Below are 19,521 nucleotides of genomic sequence, written 5' to 3'. Positions count from 1 at the left end.
TATACTGCCATTTCACACAGTCCATGTTTAATCAAAGCAAAGTACAAGCTCATGCTTCAAGGCAGCCTGAAAGCATTCTGCCTCACTCAATGGTAAATTATTTCTTCGGTGAAGTCAGCTTCAGTGAACCCAGTAACTCGGAGAAGAGTCCATCCAGCTGAGCTGACATAAACGTTGCACGCAGAACTTAGATGAAAGTGCACTGACAACAAGCTTTTGAGAATAAGTCCATACCATAAGAGCTTGTGCTTGAAACTACTATTATAGCTACGGTTATTGTTTCTTTTAAGAGGCACTGCATAAATGTGGAGTTAGTCACCTAATGCACTTACTATTTCTCAGCTGAGACCTATTGCAGTTTTACCCTACGTCTAGGTGTGATTATGCTTTGGTTTGCTTTACAAGAGTAACATTGCACTAGCAATACAGCTGACACTAAAGAGAAGGCTGAAAACACTTCAGAGTAGAGGACTGAAAAAACCCAATCTGCTCCATTACTTCTTTTCATGCTTCTTTGTTAATTTTCCTCTTTCTAGCTGGAGGCTTGTACTGCTGTTTGTTCGCCTCTCCTTTTGCTGGCTCTCCTGGGAAACTTGCTGCACTGCTCGTAGGATAGCAGTCTGCACAATCTGCTTGCTGGCGTTCTGCAGCTTAACTTCGTCTTGCTCCGTCCCTGGCTTCTCACCTGCCAAAACCAAATGACAAACAAAATGAATTAAGTATTTGTGGCTACTCTGTGAACACCTGAAGGTTAAAAAAAAAAAAAAAAAAAAAGGAGGGGGGAAAAGGGAAAAAGTACCCAGAGAGTGCCTGGGAACAGTTTACTACATAGGAAACCTGCTAAGACAGAAGATGGTGAAGTTGGGTGGAAAGTGCCTGCGTGTGCTCAGCGCTATGGGACTGAATGAAGGGGGAGTCACACAGCTCCATTACCCACTGCCCAGCCCCGGGAGCAGCTGTGGCTTCACAGCTGAAACAAGCACAGCTGCATTTTGCAGCAAGACAGAGAAGGAGGTTTTTCTCATCCAGCTGTGAATCACACATCCTTTTTGACTTGAGCTGTCCTGCCAGATGGGGAACTGGCCTTCATTTTGCACGCCTGACATGTACTCCCCCACCACCACACAGAGAAAAAGCTTTCATTAACATTTCTATTTACTTTTACTTCAGATTAAAACCCCTCATCTGTCAAACTCCAATTGACTTCAAAGTACAAAATTCTGTTTATGTCAGTTTATGAATCCTTAGCTACATTTGCAAAGATATTTGCAAAAGCATTAAAAAATGTTCAGATTGCTATAGGTAAAATAGAAAAACACCCCACAACACTGTCAACAGCAGCCTGACAAATACGTATGTCTTATGTGACATTTCCTTGTTTTGCCAAAGTGCTAAAATCTGGAGAAGGACGAAGTAATGCAGTGCAACTACTGATATTTGGTAATGAAGCAGAGTAGTTTATGTTAAGAGTTTTCTCTTTGGAAGTATTTTGACTCCTAACACAAATGGCAATTTGGCAGGAAATAAAGAATGCTGCGTAATGTTCAAAGTTGATCTTGATATAAAAGAATAATTCTGAATTAAGGTGATGTACACCTATTGGCATTTAGGAAAATGTGGACTTAGTTGTTAATTAAAATGCTTAGGCTAGGTGCTTATTTACATCACTAGATTTGATTTTAAAGGTTTTTAAGATACTCACCTCACTTCTTTCTTAATTTACTGTTGTGCTTAAGTGTTTCATTAAACAGGATTTGTATTTTACTGCCTGTTTCAAAGCCATATATTAATAATCATGTCCTGAGAGAAATAAAATAGAGTGAATTAAAGGTCAGCTGCTTTTCTAAGAATTGTGAAAAATTCCCAATGTTCTTTTAGAATTTTTTTTTGCAAGGAAATTGAAGATAAACACAAGAAGTAGAATCCCTTGTTTATCTTAAGGAAAATACAGCTAAGATCGGTTATGCTTGAGGGAAGGGACAAGGTACTGCACCTCGGTCAAAGCAATCCCCAATATCAATGCAGACTGGGTGGTGAATGTATTGAGAGCAGCTTTGTGGAGAAGGACTTGGGGATACAGGGTATGAAAAATTGGATATGAGCTGGTGATGTGTGATTCCAGACCAGAAAGTCAATTGTATCCTGGGCTGTATAAAAAGAAGTGTGGCTAGCAGGTTGAGGGAGCTGATTCTCCCCCCCTGCTCTGGTAAGACCCCACCTGGAGTACTGTGTCCAGCTCTAGAGCCCCAGACATGGAGGGAAGGACATGGACCTGTTGGAGAGGGTCCAGAAGAGGGCCAGGAAGATGATCAGAGGGCTGGGACAAGTATCCTATAAAGGAAGGCTGAGAGATTTGGGGCTGTTCAGCCTGGAGAAGAGAAGGCTTCAGGTAGACCTTATTGTGGCCTTTCAATATATAAAAGGGACTTATAAGAAAGATGCAGAGAGACTTGTTACCAGCACCTGTAGTGACAGGACAAGGGGCAACGGTTTTAAACTGAAAGAGTAGATTTAGATTGGACATAAAGAAGAAATCTTTTATGATGATAGTGGTGAGACACTGGAACTGGTCACACACGGAAGTTGTGGATGCCCAGTCATTGGAAGTGTTCAAGATCAGGCCAGATGGGGCTTTGAACAACCTGATCTAGCGAAAGATGTCCCTGCCCACAGCAGGAAGGTTGGACTAGACGATCTTTAAAAGTCCTTTCAGACCCAAACCATTCTGTGGTTCTGTGATTCCATGATCTGTGAGCCCAAAACACTCACCAGTAAAATGATCAAAGCTTACTATATGAGAAAGAAATAATTCATCATCTCCCATGTTTCTTTGAAAAGACTTCAAAAATATACTTACTTCTATCATGTTCATATTAGATGTATTCTGGCTAAAAGTAAAATACAAATGTGGTTTAATTCTACTGAAATTGAATCATTAAAAAAAAAACCCAAACCTGCAACTGTACTGAGATGACAAAGTTTGTCTAGAATTAAGAGGTTAAAACCATGAAAACTTAGAAAACGTGTTTTAAGCTGGAAAAGCTGGCTGAATAGATTCACTTGAACTCTTGGCACCATCAGCTTCCCTGATTTAGCTTGTTCCACTCCTCAGGACTTGAAATAGCATTTTTGTGATAAAATTCAATATTACTTAACAGTAAATTACAGATATTTATCTATTACTCAAATATGAACTCACTCTGTATTACACAATGAATTAGTCTTCTTGCTAGGCTGAAAGAGATCAGCCAACTCAGCTGATGTTCAGAAGATAATGTATTAACAAAAGCATGGATAAACATGAAGTTGTAAATACAAATGAGTGCGTTGGCATGGGCTATGAGGTTATATGAAATGTGAAAAATTTGCCAACCTCTGTAGCCATAAAAAACCTAGAATTTATTGTTAAAAACATACTGTCATTAAGCATGTTGCTGTTGTAAATTACTCAGTTTTCTTTCCTTAGGGATATTTCATTATTTATTTAGTTCTTGCCACTTAATTTACAAAATCTGAACTTTAAATATTTTTACATTAGGAAGGTCATCCACAGCAACACTCACTTGAAAAAGAATTGAAAGTTGAAATTCTTTTCAGTGAAATTCTACATGAGTTTTTTCAGCTTATCATGCAGCAAAGCCTACTTGAAAGCCCCACTCAGATAAGTGAGACCTAGATTACCTCTACTCAGCTCTAATTTATTAATTATTTTATTTGCTGGGAAAATAAACCAAGCGCAGAGAACCCAAAACCTCTGGACTACTTCTGCCCTGCCTCTGAAGGTTTAAGTATACACAGAAAAGAAATAAGGCAGCTCAAATAAACTCTTAACAATTTTACACCTATATAACACAGTTAGGATGACAGTAACCCAGGTAACAACAGCTAATTGGCTTTGCATACAGAAAGTCAAAGACGTTGGCCTGTGGTGATGCCAGCAGCTAGACTATTGGCAGCTTATGCTGACCATCTGAATTAGAAAGCAACAGTGAAAATGTTGCTCTTTATGAGGAGGATATCTGACACTGTGTAGAGGTCTGAGCCTGTGCTGGGACCATTACGCATAGGAGCTGGACTGTCAGCCAGGATCCAGACATACTGAGCAGTCAGACACAAATGTCCAGCTCCCCTGGGTGTGTGATGTTCATCACAGCTGGCCCATCTGGACATGATCCTGGGCAAATGGGTCTAGGAGACCGTGCTTGAGCAGGAGTTGGATAAGATGACTTCCAGAGGTCCCTTCCAACCTCAAGCATTCCTGCAATTCTAGCTGGTGAGGCTGCCATAAAACCCAATTTTTCTACTTCCTAAAGGAGTAAACAGCAGTCTGTGGAAGAGTATCCCCGCTATGTCCTCTTCTTCCAGTTATTAATTTCAAGGAAAGCAGTTAGCACAGAGCTGTTTTCTGAGAAGCTCATTTTTTTTTATTGATATGCTGGACCTACTCTGAGCAAGAAGAAAGGGATTGACAAAGAAAAGCAGAGATGACTCACACAAGGATCCCAAAGGGGCTGAGCTGGAACACATCTATCAAGCTATTCCACCTTGCTGAAATATAAACTGCTGTGGACATAAACAAAGGCAGAAATCTGAGTGCCTATAGAATTAATCAGGCATTTTAAGAACTTCATATTTTCAATTAGGTAGAACAGAAACATCACTCCTGTTGTCTAAGCATTTGGTGTTTAGCTAATCAAAATAAGAGCTACCAGCTTGATAAGACACAATTAATTTTTAGCCATGATTTTTTAAAATATTTGAAGAATCACTAGCTTAATAAAAATTCAATTATAAAAGGTCACTTGAAGTATTTTCTGGGAAAAACTTGAAGGTTATCAGGAACAGCATTCTGCCTACTAATTATCCTTGTGTTAAGTGATGTTTAGTACTTAAATGCAAGGCAGTAATTTTATCCTTAAGATGTGATAAAGTTTCTTTAGGATGTTTTCATCACCTTATCTTTCACTTAGTAGGTTTTATGCCGACTAACATTGCAGATAAAAAGTAATTTGCAAAATCCAGCCTGGTTCTGCAATCTAAGATATAGTTTGAGATTCACAAAAGCTCAAAGTCTTGGATTAACTTTAGGAATCAGTCACATATTCCACTTTCATCTAAAACTACTGACATATATCAGTACCTCAAAATTCTCTTGGCTTACTTGAAGATGTTCCCCATGTAGGGAGAAACACTAGCAGTTTGGAAAAAAAAAAAAGAATAAAAGCACTTGTACTGGATTCCAACTATTAATTTGAATTACTGGAACTAATATTAGTTTAAGTCCAAGGACATCTTGTGTGGAAGATCTTGCATTCTCTGTGATGCTTCTGAACTATGGAATATGCCTAGAAAAGTATACATGGAAAATGATAGCTACAGAGAAAGAGCATTTAGCACAGATTAAATCTTGAAAAACCTGTCTGGTTGCACATGGATCCTTTCTCATTTACATGCTTCACTTTCTTCAAAGTATCCTGAGTCACTTCGTTTCCAGCCTGCAATCAAAGCAGCCTCCTGCACTTTCTGTTGATATCCCCTGTGCCTTTTCCCTTTCAGCTTGCTACAAAAGTTAAATTTAATGTTCCTTATAAACACTCCTACTAAATAACACTCAGCAACAGGGCATTTGTTTGAATCAGCAGTTAAGTTCTCTACCATATCTTCTCATAGGATTGCTGGGAATACTATCACAAAGCTAAACTACTTGCAAAGATGCAAGTCCATCCCAGATCCACTAATGTTGGAAATGAACTGTGGGAGAATGAGATAGCATTCAGCGGGTGCAGAATCAGTGATTTAGAAGAAAACTGAAGAAACATTTCTGACATGGAAAAAACTACTACTGTAAGTTTTATAATCCAACAGACAGTAATAATGAAGTTTTAAAATGCAACGGAAGTATAAGTAAGCAAGACTGTGACAATAAGACTTCATCATCAGGTCCAGCATAAATGCATGGGAGCTGTATTTATGGAAAAATGTTGCAGGATATTACCTAAATTGTGTTTATAAACTGTAGATCTTTCAAAAAATTAAAGAATCTGGCAAGTTTGTAACAACATAATGTACGTGTATCTGTTGCAGTAATTAACAGTAACATTCTTTTAATCAATATTGATATTCTTCTACTGCAAGAAACAAACTTCAGTTCTTTAACCTCCCATTGACATTAAACAGTGCTGTATCTCTACATCCTTCCAGCCACAGCATGAAAGTTCCAGGTGAGTCTCTTCTGGTGAATATTTTGTAAACTGTGAATTGAAATGGTTAAAAAAATCTCCTTCTTTGATTTGCTTTATAGGTTAGTGCTAGGATTTCAGCACTACAAGCTTAATTTGAAGAAGAGATAGAAAATATGCGGCTGCACAGCATCCATAATCAGGAAATGTTGATGAGTCATGTTAATTACATCCAAAATGAACGAACACAGCAGCCAGCCAGGGCTGAAGGCTTTCCAACACATGTGCACAAACCCAACTTTATGCATGAGTGTCATTAAGATATTTACAGGATTAGAGGTCTGATTTGTCTCAATGTCAGTAACTATGCCAGTTCAGAGATCTCATGAAAATGTTCTAGAATTAAGTTGTAAATTTAATCTTTAAAAAAAGTAAATGAAAAATGTATTCTTAACTGTATTAGAGTTAATTCTGTCCAGTACTGTTTCTCATGCTCTGAGATGAAGCCTTGTGAGGTCCTGACTGATAGCTGTCAAGCATTGGAGAGCAATGCTCAATAGGCCTGTTTCCTTGAGGAAGAAGAGAGGAAACTGAATGTATCAGAAATGCTAAAAGTACTTTCATGTAGGATCGTCATGTTCTTCCAATTCCCCAGCCTGCAGTGTGCAGGGGATTTTAACACTCACTTTCACTAGAAAAGTCACGGCTCAATTCAGCTGTATTTTCTGCCCTAACCTCACTCCTTAACTCCTGCTGTGCAATCAGCATGGAAGACGAACTGTATCAGGAAGGGGCCCAGCCCTGACTACTTTGCTCTTCAAAACCAATTGTAAGAATGAAGCAAGAACAACCCTGCTCTGAACACAAATCCAGGAGGAATGGAAGGGTGAAGAAGATGAGTAGAAATGCAGATAAGCAGTCTCAAAGGACATAATAATACCTCCAGAGTAATACTTCATTGTCCAGACATTAGCTATGTCTAAACTGACTTTTCCTAATTGCTTTTTCCACTGAGTTTTACTTTCTTAAGAAAAAAGAATATGTGGAAATCTCTTTGTTTTTTTTGCTATTTGAAGTCATCTTTTTAAAGACTTTCATACTATTTGAAATATGCCAGCAAAGATGACGCTTCCAAAGTGTTTTAGATTATGAGGTTGTAGATACATTATCTGTTCTTAAGTATTTTCTCAACTTGTTTTAGTAAGACTTCTTGACACATTTTAATAAGATTAACTAAAAACAGATTATACACTTCAGTCTATATATTTTTTAGGTATTTTCACATACAGTAACAAATTCACTCCTTAAGGACAATGTCTTTTCAGCTTTGAAGACAGGATACAGTTGAAAGTAGTAGTCACTGAAAATTCTGCCACACCCAAACCCATATATGTGATAGTCTAATTTTGGTCCCAGAAGGAAAATTTCCAGATCTAATACTGTAAGCTAACATTAACTTAGAAGTGTTTTTAACTTCTGGGCTAGAGTTTAGTGTATTAAAAATAAGATACTTCCTAAAGAGCATCTGGGCCCAGCTGCTCCAAAGTTAATGAAAAACTTAAATTCTCTTCATCTGTACAATTTTGCTATTTCTTTTAGGGAACACACTTCAAATACTGAAATAAGAAATCTCTCTGCATAAAATGCTGTATTTCTCCCATGGAGGGAGAAGTACAGTGGCACAGATACAGGTGACCCATATGCCATATAACTCCCTCTGCCTTCTCTTTTCTGCTGTTTAGGTGCTCAGCGATTCCTACCCAAAAAGAAAATATTAAGCACAAAAGGTTAGATAACATTTAGGCCTTCTGAATCTGCACCAAAAGAAAACCTTATTGGTGGACTTCCACAAATCTCCGCTGAAATACATAGGCTTGCTAGGTGTTAGAAGGCTTTTGGTATCCACCACTGTATAGCATAAGTGAAAGGGAAGTTTTCAATGGAGGCATATTCCACTACTAAAGCTTTATTTTGCTGTTGTGTTTATATCTCTGCAATGCTTTGTGGTTTTTAGTCTTGAAGAACAATGTAAAGGTTAGTTAAAATTTGCAATATCTGAATCTGATTTTTTTTTTAAGTGAAGAAAATAGGGAAATGGTTATGTAACCCGCTGAAAGCCAGAAAATCAGTGAAAATATCTTGCTACATTTTAGATCTGTTTCAATTTATACTAGATTATTCAAGGAGTTTAATTTCAGAAATTGCCTAGTTCAATCTCAGCTAAAAGCAGAATTCGTCCTTTTCTCTAAAGTAAAAAACAACCTAAACTTGTGCATGCACAAAACAGTATAGAAAAGCTTTCCTGCTTATTTTAGAATGTGAGCAGAGTTTGAAAGCCGTACATAAGGCATTTAGTAATTGAGGCTGAGATTTTATATGTATGTATATATACACACACACATGGATGTATATATGCATATACACAAACTCACAAGAGAAAATGAATCAAAGAGCATATAAATTTAAAGCTCACCTTGAAGGAATAAAAATCAGGGTTTTCTCATAGCTGTAATCTTGCAACAGGATGCCACGAGATGCTGTTTTCCCCTCTTGAAGCTAATTCTCTAACTTCCCAGAGTAATATTTTCCACTCTATTAAGGAAACTTACTTTAAGACAAAATGTACTGTCAATCTGTCAGTATTTAACAGAAGTAGTAATGGATATACAACCCCTCCATACCGACAAATGGTGAGTGGATTCACTGATCAAAGTAAGAAAACACAGTGTCACTGTATCAAATACGCATACTACAAAGTGAAGTAAATGTAAGTAATCCACAGGAGATTATATTTGCCTTACCATTAGAGAAATATCTGAGCAGAAAATGCTTCAACTTACTTCTTCAGGCAGAAAATTTCAGACTCTCTTGAAGAAGGAAGACAGCATCTTCTGATAACATGACTACAGGCATTTGCAGGGTCAGACGACAGCAGCAAAGAGCTCACCTGCCTTGACTTCCCTGGTAAAGCATTCTAGAGGAACTTGAAGCATTTTATGGCTATTCAGGTCAGCTTTTCATTTCTGATAACATCAGTAAAGATTCTGCTCCAATTGCAGTTCCTTAAAAGATAATAAATCTTCCTCTGTAGGAGCTTGCAAATTATTAGTGAAAGAACACACTACAAATGGGTAACCAGCACTCAGATAATTTCAGAAAGCCTATAAAGATATTATTAATACATTGCTTGCAAATAGTTTTTGTTTAACTTACTATTTGTAAACTTAATACAATGAATTGTGTCCTTAATTAAATTCTTAATAGAGACGATACCTTTCACTGTATTTTACAGTAAGTGCATTTAATTTCCATTATCATGATAAAGCTTAGAAGGCTGAAATCATATTAGTTATGTCTATAACAAGTACAAAAGAGCAATTCATCTCGAAGAATAATGATTTGGAGAGACAAACTTTCAAGGTCAGTGTAACTCATTCCTTTTGTACATTTACCGTTTGACTTTCCTGCTCAACACATGAAGCCCACACACAGTGCCAGTTAGGATATTAATGACAACTGTATTATGTATTACCACTATCCCCCAACTATGAACAACCCCTTCAAAACAGGCCGCTACACAGCCACTGTGAAGAGAGAATTCTTTTTGCTGTGAACCTGAATAGCATTCAACCCAGTGATATGCAAGTGAAAGGTGCCAGCCTCACTTGTTTAAGCCTTCAGTTCTGTTAAAAACAATTTGATAAAGTAAATTCTGTGACACTATGCTGATTCATACTTTAAAGAAATAATGCACCTAAGACTCTTGACTAATTATTAAGCTTGCTAATTCCATCACATTTCTGAATATCTATGAACTCACTTTTTTTCCACTTCACTAATGAGACCTGCTAGTGCAGTTTCACAGCAGGGGAAGATCAATGTGTCCCTGGGGAGAGGTCAGCACAAGAAACAATTATTTTCTCAGCTAAAAAGAACAAGAAATTTCCTCCTATATGATTTCTTCCTACCAGGCAGCAAACACTTTGAAGTATTGTTGAGAGCTCTTAGCTGCAAATACATTCAGTCAGATACTTCAGCAGGGGCAACTGGCCTGCATACTCATACCAGCCATCACAAATTCTGGACAAGAAAACCGTTATACCAGACTGCATGAGGTCTGCAAAATAATCTTGCCTCTAGCCTCCAAATTGATGTACATGACACGGTCTTTGTCGACACTAAGCTCATGAAAAGAATCCTACATGTACATACTATTATATCTTATATTGGGCGGCTGGAGGGGTGGGGATAGGGGGTGGAGTTGGCCCTGCAGAACTTAGAGCATTAGCAGAATGTAGCACAGGAGTTAAAAGGGACAAGGACTGTGCCCTGCCTTACTGCAATGGTTCTCATGGGTGAAAGGCACTTAATAACCGAGAATCCCAGAGTACCACACTCGGCACAAACAGTGGAGATAACCCACAATAGGTTATCTTCAGAAAAGTAAAGTTATTTATAGCAATTTTTCCATTAATTAACAGGTCCCTCCATAACATCTTGATCTGTGCATTATGGACAGGATTCTCCATATTACCTGTAACTCTAATAAAAAAAACCAAAAAGGCTATCAATAAATTTCATCTCTTCTCATCCCACAGCACAACAGGTTTGTTGCTTTCCCAGCTTTTCCACTAGACAAGATCAGGATTATTCAGACAAGCAAGCACATCTGCTTCAGCGTGCAGCTGCTATGTCTTCAATTGCAGTTTAATGAGATTCCTAAAAATGTTTGGTACAGGATGCGCTTCTGATCTTCAGTGTCATTACGCAAGTCTGCTGTACTGCTCCTAGCTTAAAAATGTTAAGAACAGCTGCACTGCTGAAAAGCTAGTTGAAAAGCTATTGGTGTTGCTATTGTAAGAAAAAGGTGCTGAGCAGTGAATATTCTGACTTCTCTAACGTCTATCTTTAAACTTTAAGTGGGTTCACACATCTTTTTTTACATAAAAATATTGATACAAAAATGAGCTCTACCTCTTCCTTCTTTTCAATTGCAGGTTCGTAAGTAAAGCCTGTGTGTTCCTAGTTATGGAGAAAATGCCAGGTAAGAAGAAATTCTTCAAATTACACTGAAAAATAACAAGATTTACCTGAAAGATGAAATCATACAACTCCAAGCGGATAAAGGTTTAAAGGATGGGAGTGTTCAGACACTGAACAAGCTGCCAGTGTAAATGCTGCAATATTTCTTGATATATTCATACAAAACCTTTCTAAAAGACATTACTTAATCAATAAAACAAATTCCTATTCAAGCAAACACAGGTCTGTACAGTACTGACTGGGTGAAACAGTGATGGCCTGCAACAATAAGACTCTGTAATTTGGTAATTTTTACGGGTTTACATTATAGAGTCAAATTCTCAAAATACACTAAAATAATCACTGAAGTGATAATCTGGTGAGAGTTGTTTAGAAAACCCACTAGGTAGCTCAAACATCCTTAACAGGTTTCTGACTTTATTCCCAAGCTAGTTTTAAAAACGCAGGCCATCTTCGTGCTGAATCAGTACATACACATAAGTGCAAAGGTTGAAGATGTGTTTGAGTGACTCGTGCAAAATATCATAAAAAAAATAATCTTTGGAGCATAAAAACCACCTTTGTATCCTGCTTGTTCAGGCAAATCAGAAATAAACACTATTATTTAAAATGTAATTTTACCTTTCCACTTGAAAAAGTTTTAGGGCTGAAAATAAGCACAGAATATGCGTACGGTCATTTTGAGGAAAAGTAACAGAAAGCAATTTGCAAAAAGGTAATATGATATTGATTAGCACATTTTAATTTTTTGTTAAATATTACAGGTTAATTTAAAAACAAAAAATAAGATTATTATTGATTAGATAGCCTGATATTGGAAGTGATCGCTCCTTTGAAAACTAATGATTGGTAACAGAAGAAAGCTTGCTGCATTCTATAGTTTTTGCTGATGCTTTAGAAAACATAAATGTTTTAATAACTCTTCATTCCTTACCTTACAAGGACAGATATTTAATCTGTGGAATTATTTAGAGTTATTGATCCTTTTTAAGCTAATTTGGCAGTGCTATTTTTTAAAAATTCTGAAATATACCGTCTTCTGAAGTCTCCTAAGAAAATTTGCCAATTCAACAATGAAGAACTCTCTTTACTTTTTGACCTAATCCAAGCCCTTGACATTTCATGCTTTGCTACTGCAGTCCCATGCATACCTCCATCCTTATATCTGATGATCAGTAACACTCTGTTGTCTATTTCTCAGGCTGCCTAGAGCAGTGCAAGTCAGGAAAAGTAAAAAAGCTAAACTTTGCAATGTGTACTTTGTCTGCATTTCCATTACGCGGGTCATCCCCTATTGTAAAGCTAGCATGTCATGTGGGAATCCTCCAGGTACAATGATCTCCCAGACATCTCAGAGTTCGCACTGCATTTCCCATATACCAACCTATCCCTAGTCAATCAGCACAATGAAGTGCAATAAAGGCCAAGTCAGATTAAACTAAGTAAGGAAAAATGTACTTTTCTCAGTTCCTTTTTTTTTCTGGAACAGACTTAAAGTTAATTAAAACTGGTTATGAAGAAAGTTCACATATGAATAGCAGCTTTAGGAACATACTGTCTAGCATAAGCCAGAAAGTCCACTTTTGAAGATGAAATACTGGACTTTTTGCCACAGCTGTGACCTATCTAGCTCAATAATATCCAGGACTGGGTTAGGGGGTGTTGGGGAGGGAGTGACTGGGGTTGATGAACTTGTTTGTTTTGTGGGTTTTTGGTATGAGGTGTTGGGTTTTTGGTTTTAGTTTGTTTTATTTTTTTTTCACATAGTACCCGGTTGTGAGATTTAGGGAAAAGAGCTGAAGCTTAACAGGAAAATATCTATTCCATCAATACTTAGTTGGCTTTACCTTTAAAAAAGTATATTTAGACTTGGTAAACTTCTTCTACTTAAAAGTTTATAAACATAGCATGTTAATTCAGTGCTCTACAATAACATATCCATTACCTTAAGGGAGAGAGCATCATCTTACTCATATGAAAAATCTTATCTTTGTCTTCAGATAAAAAAAGTTCCTTTTTTTTTTTTCTGGAAGAGAGTTTTCTTTTGGTTGTTGTTTTCTGTTATTTTTTCCATCCCTCTCCTGGAAGGATGTTTATCATTCTCACCCTAACCATTTATATTTAGACAAATATTTTTCTTCCTCCTGCACCCCACCAACAAATATGTGAAACAGAAAAGAAGATCAGTCATCACAGTGAGATAAAAGAAAAAAGTTGACTAAGAAATGAAACTCAACCTCTTAGTAAAGTTATAGAATTCCTATATCATATAGCCTTATGTACTATAAAGATGGCAAAGATATACAAATCTTTGGCATCTTCAATTTTTTTAATTTTTTTTTTTTAAATATTTGGAGAGGAGATAATGCCAAGGCAGGGCTGATCTACAGTGAAGAAAAGTGATTTAAAAAATGCCATATACTCAGGCTTGCTCTGTCAGAATACAAGAGGTTGCCAAGCTCCTTTGATTGCTTTATCATGTCTTCTACAAATTTCTACTTAATTACCCTATGTATATTATGACAAAATTTGAAAGGAAACCAGGGGCTTTTCTTTGTGTAAAAGCAGACTGAAGAAGCATGACTATACAAGACAGATTTTTTTTTCTTTATGGATTAGAGTTGTGAAAAGAACAATTCATGTAGTTATTAATGAGATTTGGGGTTTGTTCATTGTCAGTCTTTGGGGAACACAAGCATGTTTGCATTATTTTAGAGGTAATCTCTTCCTGCAGTATTCCAGTCCCATGGTGCATTTAAAAAATGAGTACAGTTAATAGTGACAGACTGTCAGATAAAAGGAGTTCAGAAAAGAGACACTAATACTGAAAGGTGTACTACAAAAACCAGTGGCTGCTTCTATTAAGATAAATAAGTTGTTCCAAATTTCAGAACAGGCTGTATGGGAAACTATCAAATTAGGCAGCAACTGAGTAGGTAAAGAGACAACAATGAACTTCTGATTGCTGAAAAAAAAATATTAATTTCACAAAAAATTAGACTTTGTTGAGTTCTTGAGTTAGCAAAGTCAACCCCAAGATCATTTTTTAAATGAAGGTATAAAGCTTTTGGAGTTCACAGACTGGATATAGAATTTCAAAGGAAGAAAAAACTTCTGTTAGCTTTGCAAAACAAAGTATTAATAGTTATTCATTGTCAAGTTGCATCCTTTACTTTCCCTTTTCTATTGATTCAATATTTTTAATGAGAACTATAAATCTTTAAAGAAGTTAATTGCAAGTCATTTCACTGCAGAAGACATGATGCATGACTTACATTCACATCCTGGAGCTACTGGGCCTCTCATCCCTTTCTGAATAACAGACTGCCTATTTCCAAGTAGAATGTACCAAGTCCAATGCAGATTCTCTGTAGCTTCCCTTCTATAGTGTGGCACATATATACTACACAGCAGAGATTCTGCACCCTTATAGAGCGAGGTCTTGCATTAGCCACGAGCTCTTACTGAACTCTTCAATTTTGTTCCAGTAAAAACTGGCCTGAACAAACTTTCTGTTATCTTCCATTCAGCTTCAGGGGTGCAGGGGTGGGCAGCAGAATGGAAATTTATAAAATATCTCCATGAGTTTCAGAGATTGTCTCATTAGCAGCCGCCAGCATGGGTGCTAGGGGGGACTCACTATCCAGTTACTGCAAGGCCACGTCCCCCTTCTTGACCCTTTTGTGCAGTCTGACAAGCACAGTCCCCTGCACACTTGTATAGGAGGCTGCTGCCCCTGATGGGAACCACAGGGGTGACCCTCATAACCTCTGGCTCCACAGCTGAGCACATCCTGAGCTAAGCCACCTTTCTCTGCTCGGTGGCAGTTTTGGTTCAGCCACTACCCCCTCCCCGCAGCCCTCCGGAGTAGGTTTCCAGCACGGCCGGGGCCTTCCCGCTGGGCTCCCCAGGCTAGACACGGCAAGCGGCTGCCCTTACCTGGAGCGAACACCATGGTGCCGCCCGGGCGCGGCGCGGCTCAGCACCTCGGACAGCTCCGGGTCACGTATGGCTCAGCACCTCGGACAGCTCCCAGGTCAGCACCTCGGACAGCGCCCGGCCCCGCACGGCGGCGGCGGCGGCTGCGGCCGCGGTCCCTCCCTCCACAATGCGGCGGGGCGGGGAGGGGGCCGGGGCGCAGCGCGGCCCCGCGCCTCCACCGCCCGCACGGACACACGGACACACACACACACATGCGCTTTCAGGGAATCATCGCAGCCACAACTCGCTGCCCTGCGGCGGCTGCAGGGGGAAGGGCAAAGAGGAGAAAGGTAACAGCGACCTGCCCAGCAGGGAGACCGGCTAATTGCTCCTAATTACCTCTCGGCAACAGCCGAGCTGCCTGACATTTCGGGGTGCGCTGCCTTTACCACAAGGCTAACAGCCCTGCTAATAGGCTCCAGCGACACCGGACTTTGTCACAGTATTTTAGTTTTCAAAGGTTAAAATGCTGAGGTATATACACTCTGATTTCACAGGCCTGTTAACTCAGCTCTACTGAACAGAAGCACTTTGATTTAAGAGGGAACATGACTGTTTCAGCATATAAAAGATGACACCAGGGTGAAAAGGTAAATAAATTAATGAATAAGTAATAAAATAAATGAGGAGGGCAAACAGCAGGGGAACACAAAACTTTACAATTTCCATTAACTTTTATATTTCACCTTTAGTTTCCTTTTATTTGTAAAACTCGTGCTCAGATTTCCTGTGGACCCTGAACTTCTACAGCAGAAGTGAGAAACACAACAGCCAGATGGGACACGATTTAGAGAAACTAACTGTCCTGTTTAAGGCTAACCTGCACATGGGATTTTTCAAAATATTGATTAAACAGTGCAAATTAGAGAAAGTAGATTAAAAAAAAAACCCCAAACCACTCGATTTTAGCATGTTGGCATGTAAATTTTTGCAGTATGCAATGCATTTTCCAATCACATATTCATAATATACAGAGATTCCTACAGTCCTATTTAATTCTTTTCATAGTTAAGCATTTTATACACACACAATTCTCCAATTAAATCTGCAATATTTTAAGTCTCCAAAGAAGATCTTATTCTTAAAATATGGATACAGAAAAGCACTATCCTGCTTAAATAATTCTGCCTATGTACTTCAGTAAGAACTCAAGAATGGCATCACTGTCAAAGTCAAACTAATAATCTGGTGACAGTTGTTTTGGGTTTTTTTGGAACACTATATAAGATAATTTCTCCTTGGGAACATCTTCCAGATTTCTCATCACATACCATTTCTACTATCTGATTTCTGGATATTGTTTTTATCACAAGGTCTTCCCCTTAGCAATTTCATTTTCTTTATTGCCATTTGTTTCTGTCTCCTGTCTTATACTGCAGAGATTAAATTTCACTTCTCTCAGATGGCAACTGAATTAACTAACCTAAATATTAAACCTTTGACTGCTCATCCCCCTTAAGTCTGAGAACTAACAGGATACCTATGAACTGAGTTAGAATAATTTCTAGTACAAGTATCCCACATAAAATCCCACTGAAAAGATTACAGTCAGCAATATTTAGCATTCTTAAGAGAAAGGTCAAGGGTACCCCATGATCTTTAGAAAATCAGGACTGATACCTGTTTTGGAAAGACTGTAGGAAAACTCGCACTAGTATTTTTTATGATGTATCTGTTATGTGGTCCCAACATACCTGATTCATGTGTTCAATGGACATTCTGCCATCATGAGAGCTAATTCGTTCTTCTCAAAAAAAATTCTATTGGATATATTTCTATTACATACATCCTCAAAATACATTAGATGTATGTTTCTAAGGGAGTGGGTTTTGAGATGGTGGAGCAGCTTGTTAAAAGATTTTCAAAACAGTAAGGTCAGTAAGTAACCTATAAAATTCTTGATGGGTCTCTTTGACTTGGTAACAGAACCTACAACAATTTTTGTGAGAGAATGCAGGTCATTAACTGTAATTTTCTACACACATCTTACTTTAACTGCTATGTGTATTTAATCTAATAAATTAGTCAAAACATGCACATTTTATAGTCTTTAGTTTTTCTTGCTCAAATTAAAAGCCACTAGCAATCAATGTTCTCTGACAGAGGCAAAACTATTATAAAAAAGCATCTTTGGCTTCTTTTTTTTTTATTTAATGGAAACATTTTTTAATTTTGGATTTGGTCACAAGTTCAAATGCACAAAAATCACTGAAATAATTGCACAGGACAGAGTTCTGTAGTGAATTGTAACCTCAAAAAGTGTGCAGTTAATGCAGTACAACAAGCAAAACAAACAGTGCACTAAATTATTCTCATTCAACTTCACATCAGTGGAAAACATCAGGTATTCCCAGTCATTTAAAAAAAAAAAGCATAGTGATAAAAATTAGGTTATATAATATACAATATGTGGCCTTGTTCATTGAAAGATATACTATCAACTTGTACGAAACAAAAATAGAAAGGACATACAAAAATAACTGTATATATTTTTTATCTGTAATTATACAGGCCCCCGTTGTGCATCATTTAAGTTCTTACTGGTTGAGTGAAGAACTACTATCTTTGCATAACATCAGGAGACTTAACAATTCTCTAGTATGTATCTTCAAATATTTTTTTTTAAGAAGTCTTGACTTACTTAAAGGGTACTCTGTTCAGAACTTTAACGTTTTTAAGTTAACTTTAACATTTCTAGACAGTTAGAAAAATCAAGTTGACTGATGTCACTTTAAATCATCCATTGCTATTTGTAATTCTGTGGTTTTACATCTGAAAGCCTTTATTCTAATGGAGCTGAAAACATTTAGTCACATAGATTCAGAAGCTTAGTAAACACATTTTAAGGAAGAAGCCATTTTTACCAGAAGATGTTCAATGTTTCCATGTTTTGTCAACAGCAATATAAAGATAACATTTTACAGGTAGGCATCTGAGCATTTCTGGAAGAATTATTTGGAAGTAATCACCAAAATACAAATGAAAACATTTTATAATTAAAATAATACAAACATAAATTAGATATAATCAGGAAGATTTCATATGTCTACACCAAATGCTAATTTTATATTTTATAAAAAGCTTTCTCCCCAACTTTGAGAACGTACTAGCTCTGAGCCATTTTAAAAATTTCCTTACACATCTCAACATTAATAATCAAACCTAACTCTTAGGGGAGGGAAGATTATTATGATCAGCAAACTGCTTGAACTACTTGATGTGCTTGCTAAACTGGGTACTATCATAACGATCTTCAAAAAGCAACTACAGTCACTGACTATCTTCTGGTTAAGCTTAACAACAAAAATGTTTACTAGCCAAGGTGCAATACATTATATCTGAAACTGCAAGGAAACTATTTAGAGGAAGTAATTGTGACTGCATGTCAGCAAGAAACATCTAAAATTATTCAGATGAATATTTGAAGTGTCAAATGGCAATTAGTACAGCAGGGATCATAATATTCAGTGTCCTACATTTAGACTAGAAAAATTAATGCCTCTCTGATTAATATGCCTCCAACAGACAGATCACAGAATCATAGAATAGCTAGGGTTGGAAGTAAAGGCTCCAGGGAGACCTTACTGCAGCCTTTCAATATTTAAAGGGGGCTTATAAGAAAGATGAGTTCAGCCTTATTAGCAGGGCCTGTTGCAACAGGACAAGGGGTAACAGTTTTAAACTAAAAGAGGGTAGATTTAAGCTAGATATAAAGAAGAAATTTTTTACCTTGAGGGTAGTGGAACACTGGAGAGGTGGTTGATGCCAGAGAGGTGGTTGATGCCCCATCCCTGGAAACACTCAAGGCCAGGTTGGACTGGGCTCTGAGCAACCTGACCTAGTTGGAGATGTCCCTGCTCCTTGCAGGCGGGGTTGGACTAGATGACTTTTAAGATGTAGGGAATAAACATGATGAAGGGAAAAAAGAAAAATCCAAATGGTCAGAAGTACCATTCTCTTGAAAAAGGAAGTAAATGAAAAGCGAGTTACTTTTCCATGAGTACTCCAGAAGAACAGCAATGCAGAGATTTCCAGCAGCCAAAGACATGAGACCTTGAAAGCCAGCAACAAGAACATGCAGTGTTTCCAGAGACAGGGAAAAGTCAATACCATGAGATTAAAGATCAATGTGGCCATTAGTTTCAATACATTAGTCTATTCATTTTCTTAATTAATCTGATAAACTATGTAGTAGTCCAGGGCTGAGATTTACAAACATGGATAAATTTTAGATAGAGAAACAGCTGTACACTTTGGGGGGTTTTGTTTTGTTTTTTAAGTATCACAAAGATGAGTTCACTCCAGGAATTCTCACAGT

The 19,521-nt window shown here is 37.6% G+C and overlaps 1 protein-coding gene across 1 annotated transcript; it reads right to left on the bottom strand.

Annotated features, from left to right (window-relative positions):
• Positions 1-494: 494 nt before the first annotated feature.
• AKAIN1 (A-kinase anchor inhibitor 1) lies at positions 495-19,311 on the bottom strand (the record flags this gene model as incomplete). The annotated part of the gene is made up of 2 exons (XM_086741494.1): positions 495-685; positions 19,194-19,311. Coding segments are annotated over 2 exons (309 nt in total), but the record flags the coding sequence as incomplete, so codon positions are not given.
• Between the last annotated feature and the right edge of the window lie 210 nt (positions 19,312-19,521).

The sequence above is a fragment of the Chlamydotis macqueenii genome, chromosome 2 (genome assembly GCF_036417535.1).
Source record: "Chlamydotis macqueenii isolate bChlMac1 chromosome 2, bChlMac1.mat, whole genome shotgun sequence".
Lineage (NCBI taxonomy): Eukaryota > Metazoa > Chordata > Aves > Otidiformes > Otididae > Chlamydotis > Chlamydotis macqueenii.
This window is presented reverse-complemented; position numbering and strand designations above follow the sequence as displayed.